The sequence below is a fragment of the Alligator mississippiensis genome, chromosome 10 (assembly GCF_030867095.1).
Source record: "Alligator mississippiensis isolate rAllMis1 chromosome 10, rAllMis1, whole genome shotgun sequence".
Lineage (NCBI taxonomy): Eukaryota > Metazoa > Chordata > Crocodylia > Alligatoridae > Alligator > Alligator mississippiensis.
Window position 1 is genome coordinate 57,624,129 of NC_081833.1, and position 27,540 is coordinate 57,651,668.

At 37.3% G+C, this 27,540-nt stretch overlaps 1 protein-coding gene across 1 annotated transcript in view; it reads left to right on the top strand.

Annotated features, from left to right (window-relative positions):
- Positions 1-164: 164 nt before the first annotated feature.
- The window catches only part of URI1 (URI1 prefoldin like chaperone), a 54,927-nt gene continuing 27,551 nt past the window's right edge, over positions 165-27,540 (top strand). The window contains exons 1-4 of the mRNA XM_014595584.3: positions 165-391; positions 15,209-15,243; positions 21,694-21,772; positions 23,529-23,664. Coding sequence (XP_014451070.1) covers positions 320-391; positions 15,209-15,243; positions 21,694-21,772; positions 23,529-23,664 — 322 coding nt within the window. The 5' untranslated portion in view covers positions 165-319. The remainder of the gene's footprint in view (positions 392-15,208; positions 15,244-21,693; positions 21,773-23,528; positions 23,665-27,540) is intronic.

A 27,540-nucleotide genomic window follows, 5' to 3' on the forward strand; every position in this document is an offset into this window, starting at 1 on the left:
TCTCCTCGCTCGCTCGCTCGCTGCCTGGTGCCTCCTCCGGCGGCAGCGGCGGCGGCGCTACCCAGAGTGCAGCAGGCGGCGGCGGCGGCAGCAGCGGCGGCGGGACCCGGCTGCAGGCACCGCGCGGCCCCTCGGTGCAGCTGGTGCCGGGCCCAGAATGCGAGTGTGAGATGCTTCCCCCGGCGGCAGCGGCTCCCCGGGCCCAGGCGGCAGCGGCGGCGGCGGCCCCCGCGTGGATGCGGCTGCGGAGCCGGCGCTTCACCCTGCACAAACATTTCTATAGGACTCATTCGCCCTGCTGAGGAGCCCGGCCCGGGGCATGGAGGCCCCCGGCACAGCCCCGTCGCTCCGCGCCGCGCAGCTGGGCCGCCTCCGCGAGGAGCACGCCAAGGTAAAGGCCTCCTTGGCCGGGGCGAGGCCTGGGGGGGAGGGGGGAGCCGGAGGCGGGGTGGGGGGGGGGGCGCCGCGTGCTCCGGCCGCCCACGTGATGCGGCTGTGACGTCACCGAACCGCCTGGGCCTGGGGCCGTTGTTACCGTTACTACCCCCCTCCCAGGGGAGGGGGGGGTTGGGCAGCTGGGCGAGAACGTCACGTGACCGCCCCCCTCCGCAGGCACTTCCGGCCCCGCCCCCATGAGGCCCCCCAGTGTGGTGGCTGGGCCCTGGTGGCCCTCTGAGCACAGCCTGGTGTGGGGGGCCGCGGGGACTCTGCTGAAGCCCCACCGCTGCATCACACCAGGGGCTCTCGCCTTTTGCATCCAAAAAATCAATGGTGTTTGTGCCCGGCGGGGACGTTTCCCAACTTGCAAAAGGCCCCTCATCCCCTTGTGTGAGGCGCAGTGGTGTCTGTGCCCGGTGGAGACGTTTCTTGACTTGCAAAAGGCCCCTCGTCCTCTTAGGGCGGTGGTACCAAATCGCTGCCTTGGTTCTTGGTCTGGGTTGAGACCCTTCGATGGGCCCTTAGGCACTGCAGGGGGCTTCGTGGAATTTGTGGACTAAAGAGGTGTGGAGGGCCGGTCTTCATGGATCTGATCGGTGTGAGCACGCGCCTGCGCCCACCCGGAATCGCCGTCGCTTTAGAGGTTGTCTGCGTGGTGACCGCTGAAGGCGAAGGATTTTGGGCCTGCCTTTGGAGCAGTTCCAGACTACACCTGACAGCTAACGGTTGCTACCTCATACGGTGCTGTCATTTTAACTAAGGGTAAGGAAGTGGTGTGACGCACACGATGTAGATCACACACCTCCTCTGCAATAATGTGCACAAATGAGGTGTCGTCTTGGAGTAACAGGTTTACCTAATTGGTCATTAATGCGGATGGAAATTAGAATCACCAAGTGGGATATTCTGTATTGTCCATTCTTATAGATGACGGTAAACTGTTCCCTTCTCCACCCCCACAGTTATTTTTCTGGGTAGATGATTGTGATGCAGAATAACTTTACTGTAATGCATTAGTGTCAATTGGGTATTAAAGTATAAGTGGATGTCTGTCATGAACATGTAGAATTATTCTCAGTTCATGGCAAGGCTCTTTTTTCTGTAAGCAAGTTTAAGGCTTTTCTTATACAGATCTGCTCCACTGCAGAAGAGACCCAAGAGACCATTAATTAAGCCTCGGTTAGGCTGCTGTACCAAAATTATATTTTATCATAGGGAAACTTTACATAATTTCTGCAAACTGGCTAAAAAAAATTGAACACTTCAGCTTGGATATGAAATTATCCTGAAGAACTAAATATCTTGCTTACAATGGACTTTCATGATGAAGATATAATAGACTCTCCATTTGTGCAATGGAGAGTTGGAAGCTACATGTAATTACATCACAACTGAATGTTCATTTATGGAAATAATATATTTTAAAGCTGAGGAGGCGTTTCATTTTAAATCCCCTTTTTCAGATATGCATTGTTTTCACCAAAAATCATTCTTGGGGTGCAACTTCACATTTTGGTCCCGGCACAGAGGTCTAGTGATGAACTTGAAATAATGTGCTCCTGTTTTTCTGTGTACTTCTCATTTTTAGCTAGTGAATGGTCCCACTCAATGTTATCATGCTATTTAATTACTGAATATGTTTTGAGAATGTGTTCCTAATGCCATTAGACATTTTTGTTTTTTTCTCAATGAAGTGATCAATATGTCTGTAAAATAAATTTCAATTTGTTATTTTTAGCGAATATGTATAATATATAATTTTTCATTTTTCACCCAGCTCTGACTTATTCTGATGAAACTGTGATTGATGCAAACACATACACAACACTTTTCATCAAGATGACAGCATGCCCCTTACGACTGAGCCTTGGTTGAATAAAAAGAAATCACTTCAATCCCATTCGTATGAAGTTCATACTGTACTGTGTGTTTTCTCAGTGGTTGGAAATAATGAGATGCATCATTAACTACCTGTAGGCTTTAAAATATTATGTTTTGGCATTGTGATTAATCTTTATATTGCACAATGCTCAGCTAAAGTTGCAAGTTCCTTTTCTTTACTGTTGTAGCAATCGATTGGAGTTTTTAAAGTGTCACGATCAACTGAGAACTTATACTTAGCCCAGGAATCCCCTTCCATCTAGCCAGACTGCCTTCCTATATAGCAATATGCAAAGTGAAGGATATTAATGTATCTTTTACCCAGTTAGGAGTGCACCTTCTTGGTGGAGGACTCCTGGTGCAGAAGAATTTTGATTCTTGGTTGGAAAGGCCAGTTGCCTGTTTGAGAGACTTTAATCTTGTTAATTTGTAGTGCTAGTAAGACCAAACTGTTAAAAACAACTTTCAGTACCTTCTGTTAAGATATTTTGTAGAAAAATATGACTTAGCTTTTTTTAATTTATCCCCAAAATACAATTTCTATCTAGCATTTGTCATGATAAAGACTATCACTGAAAACACTGTATCTGCTTAAAGTTTTTAATGTTTTTTGTAAAGAAAGTAGTGTCACTGATATCTTGAAGATATCTATGTTAGCTGGAAATGTTAGGTTAACCTACTGCTTATAAGTACAGGAAGTACAATATGAATGAATATTTAAAGAGGCAGGATAACATGCTGTAGAGTAAGAATTTAAACAAAATAGTATTATATATGTGGTTCTCAGTGACTAATGTATCTTTACTGAGTAGTGAGTATGTTGTACTCTCAGGATTTGTACACGCAGTTAATTTGCAATGGACCGATTTGATTCATAGATTCATATAGATGTGAGGGTCGGAAGGGACCTCAATAGATCATTGAGTCCGACCCCCTGCATAGGCAGGAAAGAGTGCTGGATCTAGATGACCCCAGCTAGATGCTCATCTAACCTCCTCTTGAAGACCCCCAGGGTAGGGGAGAGCACCACCTCCCTTGGGAGCCCGTTCCAGACTTTGGCCACTCTAACTGTGAAGAAGTTCTTCCTAATGTCCAGTCTAAATCTGCTCTCTGCTAGCTTGTGGCCATTATTTGTTGTAACCCCCTGGGGGTGCCTTGGTGAATAAATACTCACCAATTCCCTTCTGTGCCCCCGTGATGAACTTATAAGCAGCCACAAGGTCGCCTCTCAACCTTCTCTTGCGGAGGCTGAAAAGGTCCAGTTTTTCTACTCTCTCGTTGTAGGGCTTATTTGTGATGTGTTCTTGTTGTATGTAAAGTGTGGAAGAATTGAACAAGATCTTACAAAATGGGAGATGTTTACAGAACCAATTGGAATCGAGGGACTTGAGTGTAAACACATTTTAGGGCAATCTAATCCATTGCAATCTGATAGTGTGAAATTTTATTTAGTAGGATTAGATTTTAATGTTTGTTGATAAGCACATTTGTTTCCCCTCTCTGATTTAGGAAGGATAAGGAAAGAAAGACTTCTCAGTCATGATGGCACCTAAATATCATTACTTTTCGTGCACCTACTACAGGAACTAGCTGGTTGCTTCGAGTTGCATATCTCTGGTAGATAGATTCGTAATTGTCCTATGACTTTAACTGACATAGAGTGTTATTATTTTCAAATCCAAATGTTATATTTAAGGTCTTGTCAATAGTTACAGTATTTAAGCAGTTAAGAAAAACAATTGAAAATAGTTTATGCAGCTTGTATCTTCTGTCTCCCAGACTCAGCCTCTGTTTTTGTTTTGTCTTCTTACTCTGTGAACAGCTTTCTGGTACAGTCTTTCCCAAGCAGTATCTGCAGTATGAAATCAGCTAGATGCTTAGAAGCTTTTTAGAGCCCTTGCCCACAATTCTAAGAATAGTGAGGAAACTACTGTACTTTTTACTGTATTGTAGGGACAGCAGAGGCACTGGAGCTGTGTGTCTGCAGACTCGGAAAGAGGACATTTCATGGTTTTACGCTTAATTAGTTTATTTACACTTGTTTGGAAGGATATCTTTGGAGCCATAAGACAAAGGAAATGCATATGCCTATCACCTGTTATACATATCTTATATCTTGCTCTTGAGAGCATGCATTCTTTTGGGCATTTAGATGATGTAATCCCTGGTAGTAAATATAGAAATATATAAAAGGAAATGATACTATATTATACTGTAATTTATACTAGGAAACTAGCATTGGTGTCTATTTTACATGTTTTGAATATGTGATGTGTACGTGTGTGTATGTACACTTGTATACTCTACATAAAATAGAACTATAGAAAGGGGCTGGAAAGAGTTTCAGGAGGTCTTCCTATTCAAGGCTGGATTATTCTTGTGTAAGCCATTCTTGAGAAATGTTTGTCTAACCTGCTCTTAAAAATGTTCAAGAATAGCTATTCCACAACCTCACTGGGCAGTCTGTTTTAATCCTTAACCATCCTCATGGGGAGGAGGTTCTTCGTAATGTTCAACCGGAATTTTCCTTCTTGCCTTTTAAGGTGTTTCTCCTTGTCCTGAAGAGAACCTGCTTATGACAAAATAGTATGCAATATGCAAAAATAATAATAGCAGATCATTAAAACATTGAGAGGCGTCAGGTATTATGCCTGAAGATGGTACAGATAAAATTTTGTCTTGTTCAGCAGTTATCAGAAATAACTGATACAAATTAAGTGGGATAGTATGGAATTCCTGTTGTATTGAAATAGGCTAATATTATTATGCTTTGTTGAAGGGAGAAGAAGCTAGTTGCTTTTCTGAATAATCAGCAAATTATAATATTAGTGGTTTCAGAAGTGGGCGAGGGGGACTGGTTTTCTTATATAAAAGCTCATCTTAGAAATATATTCAGTATGGTTAAGCATTGGGGAAGACTACCCAGAGAGGTTACAGAATCTCAATCCTTGAAAGTTTTTAAGAATAGGCAGATGGCAAATGCTTCTTTAGGATGGTTTACAATGGGATTATCCTGCCTCGAGCCAAGAGTTGGCCTAGATAACCTCCTAAGGGCCCTTCCAGCCCTGTGTTTTGTGATTCTGTTCCAGTGCAGTATCTTTACAGGTGTGGGTTACTTTCACCCTTATGTTTATGGGTACTACGATGTGGCTAATGTTTAGTTATGGTAGGCCAAAGCAGTCAGCCTTCTCTTTGCAGAATGACTGAGTACTGTTTTTGACCACTAGTCTGGGTCTAAAGTTGCCTGTGATTGAGTCCATTAAAAAAAAATAATTCTGATTATATTTGTTGAAAAGCTGCATTTTGACTCACTCTACCCTATCAAGTGCTTTCCTGTGTCTAGTTTGCCTGTACATTCTCATATACTGTTCATAAAGAAAATGGAACATGCAGTAGTTATCTGAAACAGTGAAGCTGTCAAGTATGAAGCCTGTTTGATCTTTGAGTATTAGTGGACCAGCTCGCTTACCTAGTTTTACTCAATGTATTGATTGTCAGATTGTCCTACATTCCCGTGGTGTTTTATAGCATCTGGTATATGGGCTGATTTTACTAGGTGTTTAAAAAGGTTAAACAATAATCATGTAATTTGAGTAAGTGAATTTAAAAAAAAAATTCTAATTGGGACAAGGAATTTTTTTTTCTTCTTTCATCTGTTGTTACAAGGGGATACTATTTGTTGTATTATTTCATACATTGAAGCAGAACTGGTTTTCAGAAGGCTAGTGTGGGTTTGTGAAAACAATTTCATACATCTTAAATTATATATCTAGTAATTGAGCTATTTTGTAAACTGCTTAAGTTTATTTTAGAGTGGGCAGGTATTTTAAGTACCCTTCCTAATAAATACAACTAGATATGTGAGATTACTTTCACACAACTCAAGTGGTGACTGTATTGTAGCCACTTACAGGTTGCACCAGCAGTTGCAGAGCCCAGAGCCCTGCTTGCAGACTGGTTTTACAGTCCATTACAATAATTTATATTATTGCATGATTACAGTGTTTATTTATTTTCAGGTACAATATCAACAGTGCCTTTTTTATTAATAAAGCGAGTGTTTTAATGGGCAAAAAGGTTACATTTATTCAGGTTATATGGAATTTCTTGTGTGTGCTGGTGAACACTGTTGACTTAAGTATCTATTATTTTTCCTAAAAGTCTGGATGACCAGGGGAGTAGAATTCATAGGACCTCTGTGTGTGCACAGTGGAACTTGTTAACAGTTACAGCATAAATGGAAAGAGCTTACTGCCATTTTCCATCAGTAGTTTGGGTAGCTCATACAGTGTTTGCTTGTTTCACAGTAGCAGCTCATGTACCATGGAACTCTCCTCCTGCACACAGCAGCTGCAGGCCCACTCCTCCTTTTCTCATGGATTGCTAACCAGTCTCTTAGAAAAGCTTGTGGTCCTCTTACCTTCCCAGAGCACCAGCCTAGCTAGATTCTGTTTCTGTAGAGAACCAGTGGAACCTAGAAAGCACCAGCAGCTTTCCTCTAGGATAGTGGTTTTCAACCTTTTTTTCATTTGTGGACCCTTCTGGAAATTTTAAATTGGAGTTGCCAACCCCTTTGAATTTTAAGTGTAGGTATTCACATACTTTTGCTTGATCATAGTTATCTTTTGCAAACCCCTTAGACGTAGTCTGTGGATCCCCAGGGTTCTGCAGACCACAATTTGAAAGTTACTCTTCTAGGCAGACAAGTAGAAATATATCTCCGGCAAGAGGCAGTACCACAGTCAACCCAGCAGCAAGTTGTACCAGGTTTAAAAACTAAGAAACTAGTAAGGAGTATTTCTCCAGATAACCCAACCAGACTTCTGATGCAACAGTGTGAGGACGAGTCTTTGTCTTGTGAGAAAAGGGAGAATTGCAAGTTCTTGGGATAAGCTGAGGTTTGTCTGTGAAAGCTTGACCTTTCTGCAGTTTTTGGAAAGCTGGACTAACTGCAGCACATCAGATCACAAATTTAAATAAGAGTATATCTGTGAAACACATATTTCTATGGAATTCCATGTAGGATTGGGTCCTAAGGATCTAGTTTTGTAAGCTACTTCTTGTAGGTAGTCTCTGAAGCCCATGTAGAGCCTCATAAGGATCAGTAGATCTTTGCCTCAAGGCTGTATTTAATAAAGCCTAGGAGACTTTGGTTATAACCCCTTCTTGTAACTCAAATGTGGGGCCAGACTCTGGTTTTCTTTTACTGCTGTTGGTGGCATCTAAGTGAAGTTCCAATATCTAGGGATTTTTTAAGCACATAGGGACACCCCATTTTTTTCTTTGGTCATGCCTGTGTTTGGAAAAAGTGATGGGATAGGTATGAGGGCTGTGCGAAGCTTCAGTCCCTGATTCAGTTTGGTGGAGATTCAGCCCAATTCGGTGGCCGAATTTTCAAATCTGAATCAAATCAGAGGACCCTTTAATCTCTCCAAATCAAATCTGAACCCTCTGAATTGATTTGGAAACTTGGACATGGAGGCAGCTTTAAATGTTTTTTCTACATACCTTTAGGTAGCAGGGGCTCGTGAGTGCTGTGATGCTGGGGAGTGTGGAGTGTCCCACAGAAGCACGGAGGGCTCCCCAGCGCACTTGGCAGCAGACCCGGAAGTGGACCAGAAGCACTTCCATTCCACTTCTGGGTCTGCTGGGGAGTGTGTTGGGGGGGCCCCCCTGTGCCCTTGTGGCTCAGTGATTGGTGCCTCCTGAGTCACCGGGCGGGGTCACTGGGAGGGTCACCCGGGGTCCTCCCACAGCCAATCGCTGAGCCAGGAGGCATGGGGGGTGCTCCCCAATGCTCTCCTTGCCAGACCCAGAAGTGGACTGGAAGTACTTCCAGTCCACTTCTGAGTTCATCGCCAAGCATGTGGTCCCCCACACTCCTGTGGGATGCTCCATGCGCCCAGCATCGCAGCTTTCACAAGCCACACCTGCTACCTCAAGGTATGTAGAAAAAACTTTTAAAGCTGTGTCTATGTACGAATCACTGATTCTCCAAATCAGCATCGAATCTTCAGATTCGGATTCAGTCGAATCGAATCGGGGACAGTGATCCAAATCAACGAATTGAATTGCTGTCCCCGATTCAGGCCGAATCTGAATCCGAATCAAATAGGGCCTGCTTCGCACACCCCTAATAGGCACCAATGTGGCAGTCCTGCGCCTCCAGGCATTTTTTTGTGCAGCTTTTATAGAACAGTCTGCAGAAGTTAAAACTGAAGGAACTATACATTTTTCAGTATCCTTGCCACTAACTTGGTATGGTACAACTTATTTCTTTTAGGATTTTTCTGAGTTCAGTAACATTTACACTCAAGTGAATTTTCCCAGACAGAGCATCAATTTACATCTATGTTAGCTTGTGTAAACTTTAAACTAATTCAGTTGCAACTGAATCCTGTAGTCCTTAGAGCATGGAGAACAGCATGGGCTGCAAAATCAGCCCAATGAGCTAGGTAAATGGTACCATGGATATACTGCTTGCACCACCTGAATTAGCTTGGGAGTACATTGTTATGAAGAGAGGATGACTTAACTGGCCTCTGCTTAGTTGTTAAATATCAAGAACTGATATCTTACCCTGTTCCAATAACTAATGATTTTATATTCATTTTCCCTAAACCTAATGAAGTTTGTACCTTGTAAGAGCAAGAGACACAAAATCTTTAGATTTCTGCTTTTTGCTATAGACGTAACTAAGAATTTTGATTAGGATTTTTAAAATTCAAGTAAATGTATTAAAAATGTCCTCCAGTATCCCCTTCCCTCAAACACTTATCTTACTGACAGGCATAAAAATCCCCTTTGGGCTAAGACCATTTTACAAATTTTTGAACTGTAATATTTATCAATAACTTGATTTCATAATTGAACGTTACATTTCAAGAATGCATTTTGCTTTTCCACTAGATCATAAGATATACCACATGACTGAAGAACTTTACCAGCTTTATTTCATGTTTTGCCATTTATTTTGGGAAGTGTCTAAAAGGGAATTATATTTGAAATATTAAGGATGATTGGAATGGGTAGGGAGTTCTAAGACAAGTGGTTTTGTAAATCTTGGTCCTGCCTTTCTCTATCAGTGGTTGCTGTGTTGTAGACTGAAAGCAGAGGGTTTTTCTAAAGTAAAACTGAAAAGTAATTTTAAACATTTATGTTCCATATGGCTTCTTATATCCTGTTATTACTACTAAATACTTGACCACCCATTTTTTTTACTATGATGTAAAATCTTATTATGAACGAATTACAACTTTATCAGTAAATTCAGTTTCACCATCTGTCTTTTCACTACATATTGTGGCAGAGAAAATCACTCTTGTATGGGCTACATAGCATAGTGGATCTTGACCCTTTTATGCATGTGGGTAACTCATGCAAGTATCCCACTGAAGGCTGTACTTACATGTACAAAGTTAAGCAATTAAACTCAGGAGACTTGGGATTCTCCTAATTAGGTCAGTAGCGAAAATTAGTTTGGTTTTATCTTGGGCCCTAGTAAACATTGATCTTTCTTGCAGAAAACTTGCAGTTTGATTATGGTAGTTTGTTCATGGGAGGGCCTGAGTGATAGAACCAAGGTCAAGACTAAGGTCTTTTCAAAAATCCCAAATGGCAAGGTCAGTATCCTGGCAGCAGATCATTGGCTTTAGATTTATTGGACCCTTACTTTAATTAACACCTCATTACTTCCTGTTGCCTCTACAAAAAGTACTCTATACCATCAGGTTTTCTTTTCAGTAACTAGAAATGTGATTGAAAGGAAATGCTTATAGTGAGACTAATTCAAGTTTAAACAGTTACAAATTATTTTATTACCACATGTAAACAAATTACTTACATATCTGATCTCATTCAGATTACGTTTCAAGTGGTGAATAATACGACTAAGCACTTATACAGTGCTCCAGATTTTCAAAGTGCTTCTCTGGCATTAATTAATCATCATCAAACCCTGGGGAGCAGGTAAGTCAGTACTGCTTATTCCCATTTCACAGATGAAGTGTAGTGTGAGAGGCTTCATTTTATACAAGACTCCCTAGTAGAAGTCAGTGTCAGAGTTTGGATTGGACTTGGGTTCCTGGCACTTAATGGTGTAATATTTGTCATAATTTTAGAAAGTCAGAACTTAAAACATCCTTATCTGGTAATGTGCCTCGCCTTTCATGCAAATGCATAGTGCACATGTACAAATACCAAATATTTATTGAACATTTCTTGAGTTATAATATTAATTAGCTATGTGTGCACATATATATCCAACTGTGCACACGCACTCAACTTTTGTACATGCCCATGTACAGTGTTGGAAAAATCAGTTCACCTGCTTACCTACACAGTTGGTATTATCTTTTCTAGAAATTGAGATGTCATCTAAAAAGAAGTAGTTTCTAGCTTGTGAACATAACCATAACAGTATGAATCTAGTGACAGGTTCAGTCAAGTGCCAAGAGATGACTCCAGTGCCATCTCTGCTGATTGTAGCTTTTCCCAAGGTGCAGCATAAAGAGAACTGATCAGAGGCTTGACAGTTTGTCCTATTGTTACACAGAGCCTGTAGGAAATAGATAAGAATTAGCAGATTAGCTTCACTGTGCTGCTATGTGCAATGTGAGGGTAAGATGGGGGGCGGTGAGAGAGGCTCTTTATTGGAGAGGACAGCCTCAGAAAATTGCAAATGACTAGGATTTAGGAAGTAGCACATGTGAGTCAGCCTTCTTTTAAGAAAATAGTCATCAGGGTTATCATATACTGCACTTCACAAAAGTAGTACTTTGTCTTGAAGAACTGCCTGACACTGGGGAAGTATTCAGGATAGATATGCGCAGAATTAACAGAAAGAAAAGCATGAATGGGCATACTGTCTTTTTCAAGAAAGAGAGGAAGGGAAGTGAAGCATCTGCACAGGAATGGGAAGTAGATCTGTAATTGATAGGCATGCAGAGGTAAGAACCTGCTCCCATGTTAGATCATTTCTTCTCTTCCCATAATTCAACCCATCTTCATTTCTAAGAAACAGTCTGTTGAGGGAGTTCAGTGCAGTGATTATATCTGATGATCGTGAGTCAGGAGATCTGCCTTTTACTCCTGGCTCTTCTGTGGACTGATGTGTAATCTCAGTTAAGTCACTCAGTTGCCCTGTTAAATCAAGCTAATTTGTCTCCCAAAAGTGTGTTGCAAATTTTAATTAATGCATGAGAAGGGCTTTCAGTTCCTCAGATGGAAGATGGAGAAAAATTATATATATTGATTGGCTGGTTGGACAATGAGAAAGGAGTTCAGTGTGGCTGCTGAAGAAGGAATGTTTCTGTCTTTAAGACAGTGAAGAGTGTCTTCTGCTATGCAGCAGAGCAGTGTGTGGCTACTCGTGTTTCAACAGCCTGTGAGCTTTGTTAGGCTACCACTGGAACCCTCGGATACTTAGAAAAAGAATCGTGATTATGAAATGCATGCTCATTATTTGCCACCACACTTGTATTAGCATTTAATACATGGCATTAAAAATAAGAGTATAATATAAATGTCTATTGTTAAAACCATCTATGTTTACTAGGCAAACCAAAAGCCATTATTTTAATTACATTACCCACCATCCCAATATAGTGCTGTATCTTCATTCTAGTTCATCTTTCAGCTGTGATGTACTACTAATTGGGGATAACAGTTCGCAAGTATAGGAACAAGGGTTAAAACTTAAATTAGCTCCCTAAAACAGAAGTAATGGAAAGGTTCAGTTTAAATAGCTTGAAAAAATGAAAAATAGACCCAGCAATTATTATTTTTTATGCCTGGTTTGTATTCAAGGAGTAATTAAAACTGAAGAGAGGACCACTGGAAAAATTGCAAAATAATAGTTATTTAAAACCTTGCTTTTGTCCACCATTTTTTTTTTTTTACTGCGTGCTGTATGTACTTAGCATGGAAACTCATAAGACAATGCCCCCTTGTGGCTACCCACAATGTAAATAGCAGAAAATGAGACAAACATGCAAAAGCTCTTCAAGCAGGTGGCATGCTTGGTGATCCAACTGAAAAAGTAGCAAGCATTTCTGACATCAGATATGCATGTATTGAATCAAGATCTGGAGAAATATTAAGTTTGTGGGGGAGAGAGAGGAAACAAGATAGTTGTCTATTCCCATTTAATTTTGACTAAAGATTTTTTTTTCTAAAAGATTCTTTTTTAATAACTGAACACTTGATTAATATTGTTTGCTGCAAGTATAGTTTAATAGCACACTTTAAATATTTTAGATTGCAGATAAACTATTGTTAACCTCATAGATTTGCAAATTCATATATTGTTATGCCTAGAAGGAAAATAAGTTGGAATGTATTGTTATCGTTCTACTGTGTCTTAAAGGTAATATAGTTTGGTAGCATTAGTAGGCCAGAAAAACTGAACTATAACTCACCTATAACTGTAACTCATGCATGTATGTATTTACCTTGTCATCAGCCATTTAAAAATTGTACACAACGGTATATGTTGCTTCTAGCAGCACAGTTAAGAGACTCAAAAGAGCTGGATATATTTCTTTGCTGCTTATTTTTGCAGGTATTGTAACAATTTGACTGTCCCATCAAAGAACATAGAAGTAATACGTGATTGACTCCTAGATTTTTAAAACATCTCTTCAGCTAGTATAGTTATTTCTTCAGCCTTGAGATATGAATAAAAGCATATTGAAGCTGGTGATGTTAGCACTTCCGTGAGATCCCTTATTTTATTGTTGCCACAGTAGAGATTGTTATTGGTTCCACCCTTTGGTATTCCTTCATGGAAGATTATATCAAAGAAGAAGAATTAAATTAAAATTGATTGGTCTTATTGATTGTTTTTAAGGGGATAAAGGATGGTGGAAACAGCATATATCTATATGCTGTTGTACTGATGGTCCATTTAAAAAGAAATACAAAAAGCATATGCATCCAATTTACATATTTACTAATTAAAAAAGCTTCCTGGAAACATTAAGTAGACTATCTTCTGTAACCTTTAACATTGTAGCTAATGGATATAGCCTAGAAATTTTCATAGAAGGTCCTCTAAATAATGTAAATGATTATGAATATGTAACTAGTTAATATGCAGCTACGAAAGGATTATCATGTAGAGGTTAATGAACATGCTGCTCTTATGGTTTGCAGGGCTTTTCTTTTTGTGCTTTTAGCTCACTTCATGCATGGAAAGTCATGTATTGGGAATGGAAAGCTTCCTGCCTTTTTTTTTCCAGCTTCATCTTTAATGGGGCAATTAACCTGGAACTTTCTTAAAGGATTTCATAAACATTTTTTTGTGCACTTAATTATGTTGTGTACTTTGCAATCACTACCAAATCTGAAACAGTGAAATATGTTGATATAATATTTTCTGTCTTTACTATGTTTTAAAGTGGCCCCTTTTTGTATATTACCACTGTTATGCAATGTTACTATTGAATATGCTTTATACAGGCTAGTAAAGCTTTATTCTAAAGTGGACCTTATATTAATGTAATAGCTTTGTGAATTTATATCCTATAGAAACCTGCCGTTCTGTCTTAGACTTAAAAATAGCAAATTTGTTAGGAGAAATAATTTAATAGGAATTAAAGAGGTTTTTAATTTATAGACTGCTCAGGCATAAGGTTTACCCCTGGAGTAAGATTATCAACTATGTATTCCACTGTGTATGGTTTTTATGGAGTTGTGAGGCTGCAAATACAGAACTGATCCTTCAACTTTTCTACATTTGTTAGCTGACACAAGTAGTTTGCTTTATCTACTTGTCTGAGTAAATTTTGTAGAGTCCTCCTGTAATGGGCGCACATGTGCCAAAAAGAAATTCTTTTCATTCTGTTGCACCTTTTTTTTTTAAAAGCTCTAATGATTTTGGTGGAAGTTGAAGATGGTGGTTGGGGTTTTTCTGCAAATTATCCCATTAATTATTTTTAACTATTGGCAGTTTTGTGGCTATTTGTAAAACAGAATTTTCAAAAATATTTGGAATATGCTTCTATTGAGAATAAGTCTAGACATTTAATTGACTCACAGCTTCATTACATTTTATGTAATTGAGTGAAATTGTCTGTATTATACATTTCAGCGTGTATTATTCAAAATTCAAAATATGTTTTTGAAAAAAAAATGTCCATCCAGTTGTGATACTGCAGTCCACTGGAGCAAAAACATATCTTGTCTGCACTTATGCTATTGAACTAAATAACTTTTTGTTTTTAACTTAATGTTTGAAATGCATAGTCTTAAGCATATTATGAAATGGTTAACTTTTGGTCTCTTGGGGGAATCTGTACTTTGAAAAAAAAGTGTGTTGCTTGGGTGTATATGTTTTCTATTTAACAAAAGATATACTAGAGGCAATTTTTTTTGCATTTAAACCCAGCAAAATTCATTTGTATTGTTTCAGAATAATATTGTTAGTGAAACCACCATTTGTAGATGTTATGATAAAGGCAGTCCTGAAAATATTTTCCTTTTTTTTTTTTTTTTAAATGAACAAGCACGGATGTTACATTGGTTTTTGTTATAATTTATATTGTTTGCTTTTTTTACAAAACATGTAACATTGAAAATAGATCTGTAGATTATACAAAATACTGCTTATCTTATATCATATGTCACGTAATAGTTATGGAGCAGACATTGTACCAAAATATGAATTGGAAAGCTGTAATTTGTTCTGCAGTTATCAGTTTGCATTAGTATTGTGATAAAGCGTGCTCCTTAAGAAGTAACATTCACATGCGTTTGCATTGACAAATAAAAATGTATATAGAGATGCTACCAAATCTGTAAAGCTACTGTTCTAGTTTCTGATACATTGATATTGCAGCTGTGTGCTTAGCCTTGTTTTTTCATGAGCAGTTATCTGTTTTAATGACAGGTGGTCACTAGCTGCCAAGAAAAAATCCAGCACTGGTAAGTGAAAAATGTTTGATTACATGCCTAAAATACTGATGGGAGAACCTGCTTGTGTTTTAGTAAAGTACCCTACAGTTATTATAATAATGTTAGCTAAACCCTACTAGGATATGTTAGGGTTTATAGTTTGAGATAGGTCTGATTTATTGCAGTGCTCCTTCTTTCAAATGTATATTTTTCCTTGTGATATCACTGTCTTCTCAAATATGTTGGAACTTCAGTGTGTATAATTCTTTTTAAAGTCTCCTTCTTCCTCTTAATTTTCCCCAAGTAACTTGTGGAAAGAACACTGCTAAATAGGTGTCCCAAATATGGAGGAGTTGTTGTTTTTTAAGTGCAGCTGCTTAATTAACTTTTTTTTTAAATGTAGAGCATTTATAACATTTAGCATTTTTACAGCTAACTGTTTTTGATAAACCTTAATATTTAATGGTTAGAGAAGATGGGTTGTCCTTTAAAATGGCACTTTTTTTCTCTGCTGCTTTTAATATGGTAATCTATAGTTAATGGAAAACATGCTTAGTAAATAACAGTTTCATGTGGCATTGGAGGAAAATGTACATTTAATGGTGAATAGAATCTTATGAGTTACTGTGAGATATAACAGTTGATCTTACAGATATCAAATTACAATATATCCATGCTGTGTTTACCATGATTTTACTGAGAGAACAACAGGAGCTGTCTTGATTATTGTCTGCAGGGTTATTGCAGAATCACAGCAACTGCCCCTTTTAGTGCTGAGATTAAACCTTTGGTTATACACCATCAAGCATATAATATTTTAAATTTATTTTAAGAGGCTTTTTCTTCATGCCTGAAAGATCTGCAAGCAAATAATTTATAGTTAGTGTGTATCAAATGTTTTTATTTTAAATGCATATAAGCTGCAAACAGTGGATAAGAGTAAAAAAAAATCGGTGCAATCTATACACATCATCATATTAAATTCTGACTACTGGCTTGCAGAAAATAATCTAAAACTCATATGTTTCACTTATGTTTAAAATTCAGAGACTGTCTTAATTTTCAATAAAAGCAACATTATAGAGGTGCCCACTGGTGCTGGTGTAGTTAAGCCACTATTGCCATAATGTACTTCTATTTTCAGGGGTTTTAAAATTGTCCATACACATTTAGACCAGTATGGTTATATATACTGCTACTAGGAATTATCTCTGCCTACCCTCCACTCCCCTGTCCCCCCAAAAACCTTTTTGAAGCTCTGATGCATCATTTTCAAACAAAAGTTGACAAAGTTTAAATTGTTTTCTTTAACCTCTATATATAAATGTCTGTTTTTCAAAGGGTAGGTATGAAGGATGTGTTTTTAAAACAATAAGCTACTAGTTTTGGTCCATAACTAATTTTGGGGTGTTTACACAAAGAATTAAAAATCTGGGATGACAGATTTTATGTAGAAGAGTAGTTACATAGCATGTACACAGCTTTTTATAACAAAAATGTTGTTGTTTTTAGTATTTGTATTTAGATCCTGATTGTGCAAGAACTAAATATCCATTCATTTCAGCTGGATGATTTGTTTCAGTAGCTAATGGTACAGAAGGCTGCTAAAAAGAATTGAATGAGAAATAAAGTTTTAGATGCTCAAATTTTAATACATTTCTCTTAAAATGTTCCACTTATAAGTCTAGTTTGCTTTTTTAAGTGTAAGTTTATACACATAAATAACTGTTCAAATATGAAAGAGTATGTATAAGTCAAAGAATTTTCATGCAGAGAGGCATTTTCATAAGTGAAATCCAGTTGTAAATAAGTCTCTCTGATGCACAGGTGTTTATTTTAATTTCTTTGTTATATGTTCAGCCAGTAGACCAAAGTGTTCATTTCATAAATGTGCCAGTAGGTGGAAAGGGAGGATGATTCCTCCCATATGCAAGGCTGTTTTAAATCAACTAGTTGTATTGATTCATCCTTTTTCTTGTTGTTGTTTCTTGTCTTTTCATTATGATGGTCTGGAAATTATGCAAGGGACAAGGATTTCTCTAAGGTGATAGCTTTTATTGGACCAGCTATATAGTTGGGATGGAGTTGGACGAGCTTTTGAATCCAAGGTGACCTGATGAAGAATGTCTTGCATTTGAAAGCTTGTCTAATTCTAGCTCCACTGTACATTTGGACCAACAAAAAGATCATAATGTGGCTGTATTTTCAGACTTGCACAGTACAAATTTTATTGGCAAGTTACGGTAGTTTTTTTGAAAAACCGTTCTTTTGTTCATTCTTAAGTGTTCTTTCCCCTAAACTCTCTCTTTCATAAGGGTAAGTAACCACATCAGAAAGTTAGCTTCCAAGTATCACTAATATAGAACATGTGGTGTATTAATGCAGTAGAATCTTTCTGGCTTTGACTAGAGCAGTTCCTCTAGCACTCGCATGTGGTTAATTGGTAGTGTCTAATCCTAAAGGATACCTTCTTTCCAGGCAAACAGAAAAATTGTTAAATTGGGAAGTGTTTGAGGCCTAAAATCATCAGAGAGCTAATCCTTTCTTTGTAGGAAGAAAAGCACTTATTTTCCATGCTTCTCTTTTCTTGTTTCTTAAGGATACTCCTCTTTGCATGTCAAAAAACTAGAAGAACTTGCCCTTGTTTTGTTTTGTTTTTGGTTCTATGCATCTTTAAAGATTATTCTCTCATTTTGGAATCTGAATTGTCATCACCATGTCATAACAAAGTTAAGGTTTGTGAAGATGAGCCCTTGGAAGGAGTATATCTGGAGTCCTCAATGTTATTTCCTGTACTGTGTGTTCCATTATGGACTCTTAGTACTTGGTCTTTAAGTTTGGCACCTTTCCTGGGAGGCCCTTCAACAGCAGGTGTTGACATCATGCTACTTAACCAGCTGGTCATCCCTTGTAAAGGGCTTTCAAATATTTAATAGGATAGCAACACAAACAAAGGCACATTGAAATAAATGCTTTGGGTTTCAGGCTCTCACAGACTTGATATACAAGCCAACTGCAAACTGTCAAGTCACTTTAACAAGTAGCTGAAAAGGTGCTATATGAATCTTGTTACCATCATGTCCAGATTCCTTATTGGATAGTTATTTAAAAAAGGAAAGGAAGGGGGTAAAAAACCCCAAACCAAACTAACTTCTAGATCTGATTCAGGGAGCAAAAGTGCTAGCATCATCTTTATTATTTTTACATTGCTTCCAGTTTTCTAGTCAGCGTATTAGCCAAGCAGGCAGTAGGCAGTAAGAAGAGCCCTCTGTTTCCTTTCGTGGCTTATGCACATTGCCTAAGATTTGCTTGATCAGCCTTCGCTTCTGTGAAAGAATCTTTTAAAGAAGGCAGATGGGGTAATTAAAATAGAATTTTACATTCCTTATACAAAGCTATCATTTATTTTCTTTCACAAAAGGAAAGGATGACAGATCTTCAGTCATTTTTCTCAAGGATCCCAGTTCCATGAAACCTAGTTATAAGAAGAAACTCATGTTCCCTTCATCCGCAGTCCCTCCCAGCTCTTACAAAGTTTTCTCTTCCTAAAAAGAAACTGAAACACAAGCTCATATCCATGAAAATAGGAATTTTTGGGGGGCAGAGAATGGGATATGCAAAGTCTTATCAATTTATCTCACAGGTTAGCATCTTAGACATGTATTTTTTAGCATGGGGTAGACGGCAGGAACCATGAGTGTTTTAATAGCTTAATGTGGCAACATTTGCTGTTACTAACAGTGACAGCTGTAATCATCCAAAAATTAAATTAGACAAAACTTCACGGTAACTTTAGAATATGTTTTGCTGTCCCAAAATGATCAAGAACAGTGGTGGTGTTCCTGAAGTGACTGGACCTAGTCCATAACGTGATGTATCAGTGGCAAGCAGTTTGGCCTGGTGCATTCCCTTCCCTGCTCTGTGCTGTGCTGCTGCTAGCTCTGCTGCCTTCCTTGCTGTCTCCCCCTCCAGTCCTCTATGCCAAACACTACCTTTTTCCTCCACTTCTCCTTTTGGCCCTCCCTTAGACAGGTGCTGCTTACTAGGGGTGTCGCTCCTCATCTCTCTCCTTCCCCTTCCTCTGACATTAGCAGCCCCCTCCTTTCCGCCCTCCCGTGCCAGAGGGGTGGAGCAAGCACCCAGTCCTCCACTTTAAAAGTCTGAACTCAACTGATCAAGAGGATTCAACTCTATTTTGGAAACTAAGGCTATGGAGAATAATAATTTTAAAGGATCCTTTAAGAGCCCTGCTTTTCTTTATCCACAAATCAAACAAGTTGCCCACTTCTGTTCAACTTTTTGTTTTTAAATCTGTTTCAATGGAATCTGAATGTAGTGCAGAATATATCCAGGCTTAGAGTTAATATACTATCCTAAGAACATTTGAATAAAAAATGAATATGTGAATCCACTAGCCTCTATTAGAAAGTTTGAGTTACATGATATCCTTTTTCTCTGTAAAAGATGAATTGGGAAACTTAACATCAAGCTTTATTAATGTAGTGCAGCAGATCATGTACTATATTGAGGACTTGATCCTGTGGAGGACACGCAACCAATAGATCACCCACCATTTTCTAAAAAATAAAGAATGAAAATTAATAAGAATTTGAAAATATTAGGCTATGTAATTACATAAGTAACTACGCATAGTTCTAGAGTATTTTCCAAGCTAACACAAAAAGTACCACATCTAGTGTAAAGCCTCTTTTTAGCTGTAAATCTGCACGTTTTAATAGTTATACCAATGAGAATGCACCTTTCTTTAGAAAACAAGTGCAGTACACATGAAAAGTTGATTAAAATTGATGATTAAATCAAGGCTTTCACTGTGGTGATTTAAATTGCCTTGTTTTGAATCAGTCCACCCTGCAATTTAGGATAGATTGTCCAAAATGGCATAGAAGGTTATGTGTCTAAAAAATCCTTCATGATTACCTCATGCAGTAGAAAGTTTGTAAGAAACTTGAGAGAAATGCTAGCTACATCTAGACTTCTGTTTTCTATTGAGATACTCATCTGATAGCTTCCTAGAAAGTTGCAATTAGCCAGAATTCTCAGGGCTGAAAGATCTTTCTTAATTTGTGTTATAGGTTTCTGGGTTTTCAGGACTATTTTTCCTTTACCTGTTATTTGCTTCTACATGCTGATGTTAATTTTATGAACTAGATAGGTGCTATTAACCAGGCAACTTATAGATAAGAAACTTCTTGGGAAGTATAAAAAATGAGCGTCTTTCTTTTGCAAAATAAATTCCTAAGATCTTTTTTAACATAAACTTCTCACTGCAGTAATCCATGAATTTTCAGCTTAGAAGATGGGAATTTAGGATCCTGTTTGGTATTGTTGAAATGATGCTGTAGCTGTGATGATCCAGAAATTATGAGAGGCAAGGATTATTGTGGGCAGTATCTTTTATTGGACCAACTGCATGGTTAGGATAGACGTAGACAACCTTTCAAATGAAGTGTATTCTTCATTAACATATTGCATTCAAAAGCCCCACTCTATCCCAACCATGTTGTCCGTCTGATAGAAGACATTACCTTCAACAATCCTTGCCTCTTGTATAATCCTGTTTGGACACTTTAAAGATGTTGGCTTCAACAAAATCATGAATGAGAAACTATAATACGAAAGCTATATTATAGAAAACAATAATAAAATGCTCATCTAAGTTGATGGGGAAAAATATATATGCTAGTTCTTCAGAAATGTATAGGAAAATATTCTCTGGAAGAAAACATTCCCATGTGGAATGGTGTTAAATTTCCAAAAGTATGCAAATGTGTAACATTTGAGAAGTACTTATACTGTCCTGGTCAGGGGAACAGGAGAAAGTGTTCCACATCTACAGTGCTTGTTGATACTTCAAGAAGTTACACATTCCCAGTGGTGAAATCATCATCTTGAAGGAATGTTGACTGTTTTGGGGGATAGAAATTTCAGCCAGAAATCATATTTAACTATAAAATATTCTTTTTAAAGTATTCACAAGAGGTACTGATGGTTTATTGTAAATCATGTTCTGAAGAATCTGAAGAGACCATGTCTCTGCTAAAATATAAATTGGGATTTCAGTGTTTCTTCTAAATTATGATGGTGGTTTAACTGCTGAACTCGTGTGAGAGCTACAAAAGCAGGGAGGAGAACACTTTCCCTCCCTCCCCACTTTGGAATTTTACAGCTCAACAAAAGGAGTATAGCAGCGTCGTCATAATTTTTTTTTAAATCTAAATTACTTTATACACGTGTTCATATGCACATGTGCATGCACCAGTGGCTGATGATTATGATGATGTGTAGGGATTTTTTTTTACTCTAACATTTTAAATTTATCACAAAATAAAATCTACATTTTATGAGTTAAAACAGTTAGTTCTCACATATCTTTCAGTGGAGCACTGATACTATATTATCAGAAGATCATTCTTTATTTTATATATAAATGAGATTAAATGCACTTAAATTTGTCAACAGGAAGAAGGTGGAGAGTGATTATGAGGCTCTTCAAGAACGACTCAGTACATTGCCTGATAAACTGTCTTATGATATCATGGTATGTACAGTATGGTTGACTCAAAATAATGGACTAACAGTTTTTAGTATCTCAGGTTTCTTTTGTGACTATGAGGTATATTATCTTGGTTTACCATATAGTTCTTAGTAATGATACATTAATTATAGTAATAGTTAAACCTTTGCTTCTTTTTCTCTCCTCCTCTTCTTTCAAATTCATTAGAAATTGTTACTGACAATTGAGAACTGATGACATAAATGCTAGCACAAAATCTGACATACTTGATATGCAAATTTATTATATAGAAAACTATAATTATGACTCAAATATGGTACTTAGCCATTTCCTGTTAGCCAGAGAAGAAACAGGCCATCATATTCTCTGATTCACAGGATTAAACTCTGGGACATCGATTTTTATATAAAAAGGTGCTGCTAATTTTTGTTTTAATGATCCTCCCATTGACACAGTGCTCTATTCTCATGCTTTGAGTCTTTCATAGTAAGTGTACAGCTCCCCATAAACTTTAGTCTTAGTGGATCAGACCTACCAGATCTTATACCTGACCTTATAAATGTACTGCTGTAGGTTTAACTCATCTATTTTATGCCCAGTTCAAACTATATCTTTGAAAAGGCTGAATTTAATTAGTTATTTGTTAATGGGATATAGTCTCATTTATCTCTAGGGCATTACTTCAGAACTCTTGAACTGTCTTTGTAAGACAGTGTTGGAAAGTATACGTCTTGGTTTGGGGAAAAAAAAGATTTATATTTCTGATGTTGAGAGTTCAGCACTTTTTATAGATGTTAGTGAGGAGATATATTTATACTTGTGTATTGCTCTTATCTTCAGCTATCAAGAAGATAAGTGATCTTATTGCAAAACGCTAAAACATTTTACCAGATTCATTTTCCACATATTGTATAATTTATTCTGATCTTTAAAATAAAGTTAATTCAAGCCTACCATGTTAAACTTATATTAACAGTCTCTATTTCACCATTCTACTACCTGCATATGTGAATTTTGCTGCTTGTGCTTTTTGGAGGCATATAAATGTTTCAGAATGGTGTTCTGAAGACTCCTGTACATTCACTTTGGGGTGCAGGGTACATATGAAAAATATGTTCTATAGGAATGGTTCCCAAACTGTGGGCCACCAGTGATGTGCAGATGGTACCTTCATGTTGAGGAATGAGAGCAGGAAGTATGTCAGTCAGTAAACTCTCCCACTCTGCAGAGCTACTGGCAGCTGAAGAAAAACAGATTTGATTTAAGGTTCCTAAGTAGATATTAGGCACATAAATAAAAGAGCAATTGAAATTTGAGTTGGTAGGGGCTTTTTAAATATTACAGGTCTAAAAAATGTTAAACTTACTAGAAAATAATAAATTGTGTGTATTTTATATATAATAAATATTTTACTAATCTAAATGAGATGCAATATTTTTTATGTAAGGATCTAAGTAATAATATAGCAGGACTCTGTTTTCCTGTCAGATCCATGGGTATGTCTCAAAAAGATTCTACGGCTCAAAGTTTTTCTAATTAAATATTAACTTCTTGTGATGAATATAAACACCACATTAAATTCAGACTGTACTTGAGATTCTGATCTGGCAGTGTGAATACTTACCAGGTGTTTATCATAAATAACAGTTCTATGGAGTTTTGAGATAGCTTTGTCCCATATTATGTCTTAATTCTTCTGTTCTGTGCAAGTTGTCATGATTAACCACCTGGTTTCATTCTAATAGTGTGTTTTTTGCTGGTTCTTCTGTGCTGTTCACAGGTACCTTTTGGTCCCCTTGCCTTCATGCCAGGAAAACTTGTCCATACCAATGAGGTCACTGTTCTGCTTGGGGATAACTGGTTTTCCAAATGCTCAGCCAAGCAAGCTGTTGGCCTAGTTGAGCACAGAAAAAAACGTATGTATATTTATAAATATATATAATATTACTTTATTTCTTAAAATGATGTATGTCTATATTAAGATACATAAAAATGGAAGGCATAATATACCCAAAGTGCCTTCTGTAATTGCATTTCTTTAAAATATATAGGTTGGTGATATGATTTAATAAGAGAAGTAGAGGGGATTAGACAACTTAAAAAGCCTTGGTGAATTGGCTTATGGAAACGCAGAATTGACAAGGAAATAGGGTTTGGAGTGATGTTCTCATAATATTGCATGGGAAACACAGTATCTAGAGCTTTATGCAGTCTAAAATGTCAGTTTTGGTAACAGTGTGTATAATATTCCAAACCCAGTTGGTAGCGTAGGCATTAGTAAGCCAACCACAAAAGCAATGAAGAATAAAGTTTTAGATTTAAAAATGTTTGAAAACAAACACATTAATGCTGTTAGATTCAGGGATTCACAAGCTTTTCAGAGTAGTACTTGTCCCCACACCTGTTTCATAGACCAGACAGAAATGTCCTGGTTGGGGTCACACAGATATCCTGCTTTTCACCTTTCACATATAATGGATGTGACAGTATTTACAACTGTAGCAATTGCTTGCATGACAAAGTAACAGTAAGCATTTTTCTCTTTTAACTTTGTTTAATGTAATAAACCAGGACTTTATTGGGTAGGGGTGGAATGAACTGCATAGTCTACTTTTGCTTTTCATTTAAGTTCTTCTGACTTCTGTTTTGTCCATGTCTCTCTCCCTGCTGCTTCTTTGCTTCCTGGTCCTTTTTATGCATACATACCTATTTCCCAGCCCCGTCCTGTTCCCTCCGATATGTTTCCCCCTCACTTGGTTTGTTCTGTCTCATTCCTTTGGATGTGTAGGTCAGTTGCTTTGCTCAGTTCTCCTCTGCACAACTTTTCCATCGGTCTGGAGAGGTTTAAGTGCTCTGGGTATGACCCTTTTTTGTTTCCCCCTTCTAGTGGGAGAACCAGGCAGAGGGAGATTGGCATTTTCTGTTTGTTTGCAGCTACTTTTACTTGATACTAAGGTCCTGGCTTTGAAGAGCCTGGAGGCCTTCAAAGAAGAGTATGGAAAGTGGGAGAATCAATCAACTTTCTGTTTCACTTACTGCCTTAGTTTAGAGCTTACTTTGTTTAGAAAGAGTGTGATTCTTTAAGTGTCAAGGAAAGGGAAAAAAAGTAGAATTTAACTGAAAATTGATACCTTTTAGCCTTTGCTGTGGACTCCTAAAATTTTATGAGTGAACATTTGAGTTATTTTTTTAGCACTACTTTTACTTCAGAAAGTTGTGTAATCTTTTATCTTTGAATGACTAGTTCTTGTAGTTTAACTCTGTGTATGTGACAGCTGTCATAGTTATGTACATTGGGTTATTTTGTTTATAAATTCTGCTATCGTTGCTGCTGCCTGTAACAGAAAACCTCAGGTGCTTTCTTCCCTCTGAAAATATTCTGTTCACTTGTTTATAACGGACTGGCATACACAAAAGAATAATAACTTTGTATAAATAACATATTTTTGCAGGTTTATTTCTGTTTTGATTTTTTACAAAAGTTTTTAACAAAGCCATTTAGTTTGTTTTCATCTTGTTGTAATTTTTAAATCTTGTTTTCTTGCAATAATTAGCAATAATTATAATATCTTACAATTTTCTTCTTAGTCATCATTATCTACGGTATTTAAAATAGCTTCTAGATTTGAGACCCATTTCTTTTCTCTTGGTCCTGCTCTTTTCAGCGTTGAGGAATATTTTTATCACCATTAAACTCAGTGAAACTCATTTGACTTTGTATAGTAGATGCCTGAAAACTGAGTAGTCTGCCAGGGCACATGGAGTAAATGCTGGATTATTTTCTTTTATGATCTTATAAATTATCATTAAAATGTGAACTCAGAATTATTAGGTTCTTTTAAAGCAAGATAGTTAATGATGTCTGGATATGAGTCCTCCATTCTGTTGATGTCTCTCATATCACTTTTAAGCTGTGTGATGGCTGCCAGTGGGAGGCTCCATAACACTGATATTAACTAAAAAACTTGTATGTCAAATATTGTGTGCATTTTCAGTATAAGAGCCATATTAATGTACATGATTCCAAGGAAAATGGTGTTCTTTTCATTGATACTCAGTAAAACTCACACATTGGACTAAAGTCTTTTCAAGTAAAATGACGGAAACTAACATAGACTCTTGGATTGTTAGTTTTTGTTTGTTTTTCTAATTACAAGGATGCACATACTCTCTTATCATGATCTCAAACAGGAAATGGCAATACAGTATTTCATAGAGATTTTTAAAAGCCCAGTTTTTCAATGTAGTTATATGAATATGAAAGCTTTCTGATCCTAGTGGTGTTCAGCCTCTTGAAGGCTCAGATCAAGTGTAATAGTGGCTTCATAATTTACAGTGTGGTACACATTGTTGTCATTATACATCATTATATTGATTCAGCATTGCTGGATTCTAGGATTCAGTTCTTTAGTTTTGAGCATAAATTTTATAAGGAGCACATCACCCCATTGGAAAAGAGGACAAGCTTACTTCAGGTTATCAAATTTAAGAAGACCCCCAAATTAAGTGTAGCTGTATTAAGTCCCCAGTTTAGCAAAGTATTTAATTGTGTACGTAAGGCAAGTATAAGTCTAACCACTTTGGTGAATATGAATTATTGCATAAAAAACAATAGTATGGAATAGGATCAAGCTGAAAACCCTTCATGTTCTTAAAACATGAGGCTTTTTATGGATGTATTTCTTCTTCCTCTAGAGCAGTGGTTCTCAATGTTTTTAGACTCACGGCACCTCTCAGAAAATGCCAACTCTTAATTTTCACTTGTCTCTTGACTACAGAAAAATAATAAACCATTTCTTGTATTGCAAAGAACTCCAAAAGACCGCAGCAGGGCAGAATGTTTTTTAACTTTATGAATTCCAATTAGAAATCTTTGCTTTCTCTATAACTAGAAATATCTTATGAATCATCTAACAGTGCTAACATTGCAAGGTGCTCTGCAGCACCCGTGAAAGGACCTCAAGGCACCCTAGTGTGCTGTAGCACCCTGATTGAAAATCAGTTCTACAGCTTAACTGTATTATATCACATTTATTATATTTCATTTCCAAACAATAAGGTTTTCTGTATTACTATGTTACTCTTTTTAAATTTAAAATAAATAGAATTATCAACCATGCACTGTTTCTTTTGGCTTTTTTTTTTCAATTAAGAAGTATCAAAGGTATATCAAATGATAGAAGGAGGGGCACAGAAGTCTGGGATAACAATATGTGATGTATGTACTAATTCTTTAAGTTATTTATTAGTAATCAGTTCATTCTTTTTCTCTTTTGCAATATCCTTTAAGCTAACTCTTCAAAGGAAAGGGCATGCAAAATTTACCATTCCTTCAGGCTCATACTTTGTGTCTCCCAAATAAGGAAATGGCCAGATACAACAGAAGCATTTGTCAATTGAAATTTATTTAAACGAATAATTAAAAGACGACTCTGCAGAGTTTTTAAATTAAAATCTTTTTATAGTGACAGCTTTAGAAAACACTAATTTCAGTTTGGGAATTCTTTTTTGTCCCCGTTTTCTTTCACTTAGAGCATGAGCTACCCAGCAGTTTCACTGGTTAGGAGAGACTTTGATTGGTATAACTTAAGACAGTCACTCTTGTCAAATATTACTCCTTTCATAAAATATTGATCATGTCTACTTGTATAGCATTTATGTGGATTGCAATAAATCTCTCATTTATTGTTAGCTTTAATTGCATCCCTATATGTTCAGATAGTTCTAGAACTCTATACAAAGTCAAAAATAGATCTAGTAAAGTTTGTAGAATGGACAAGTGTATTTTAAAA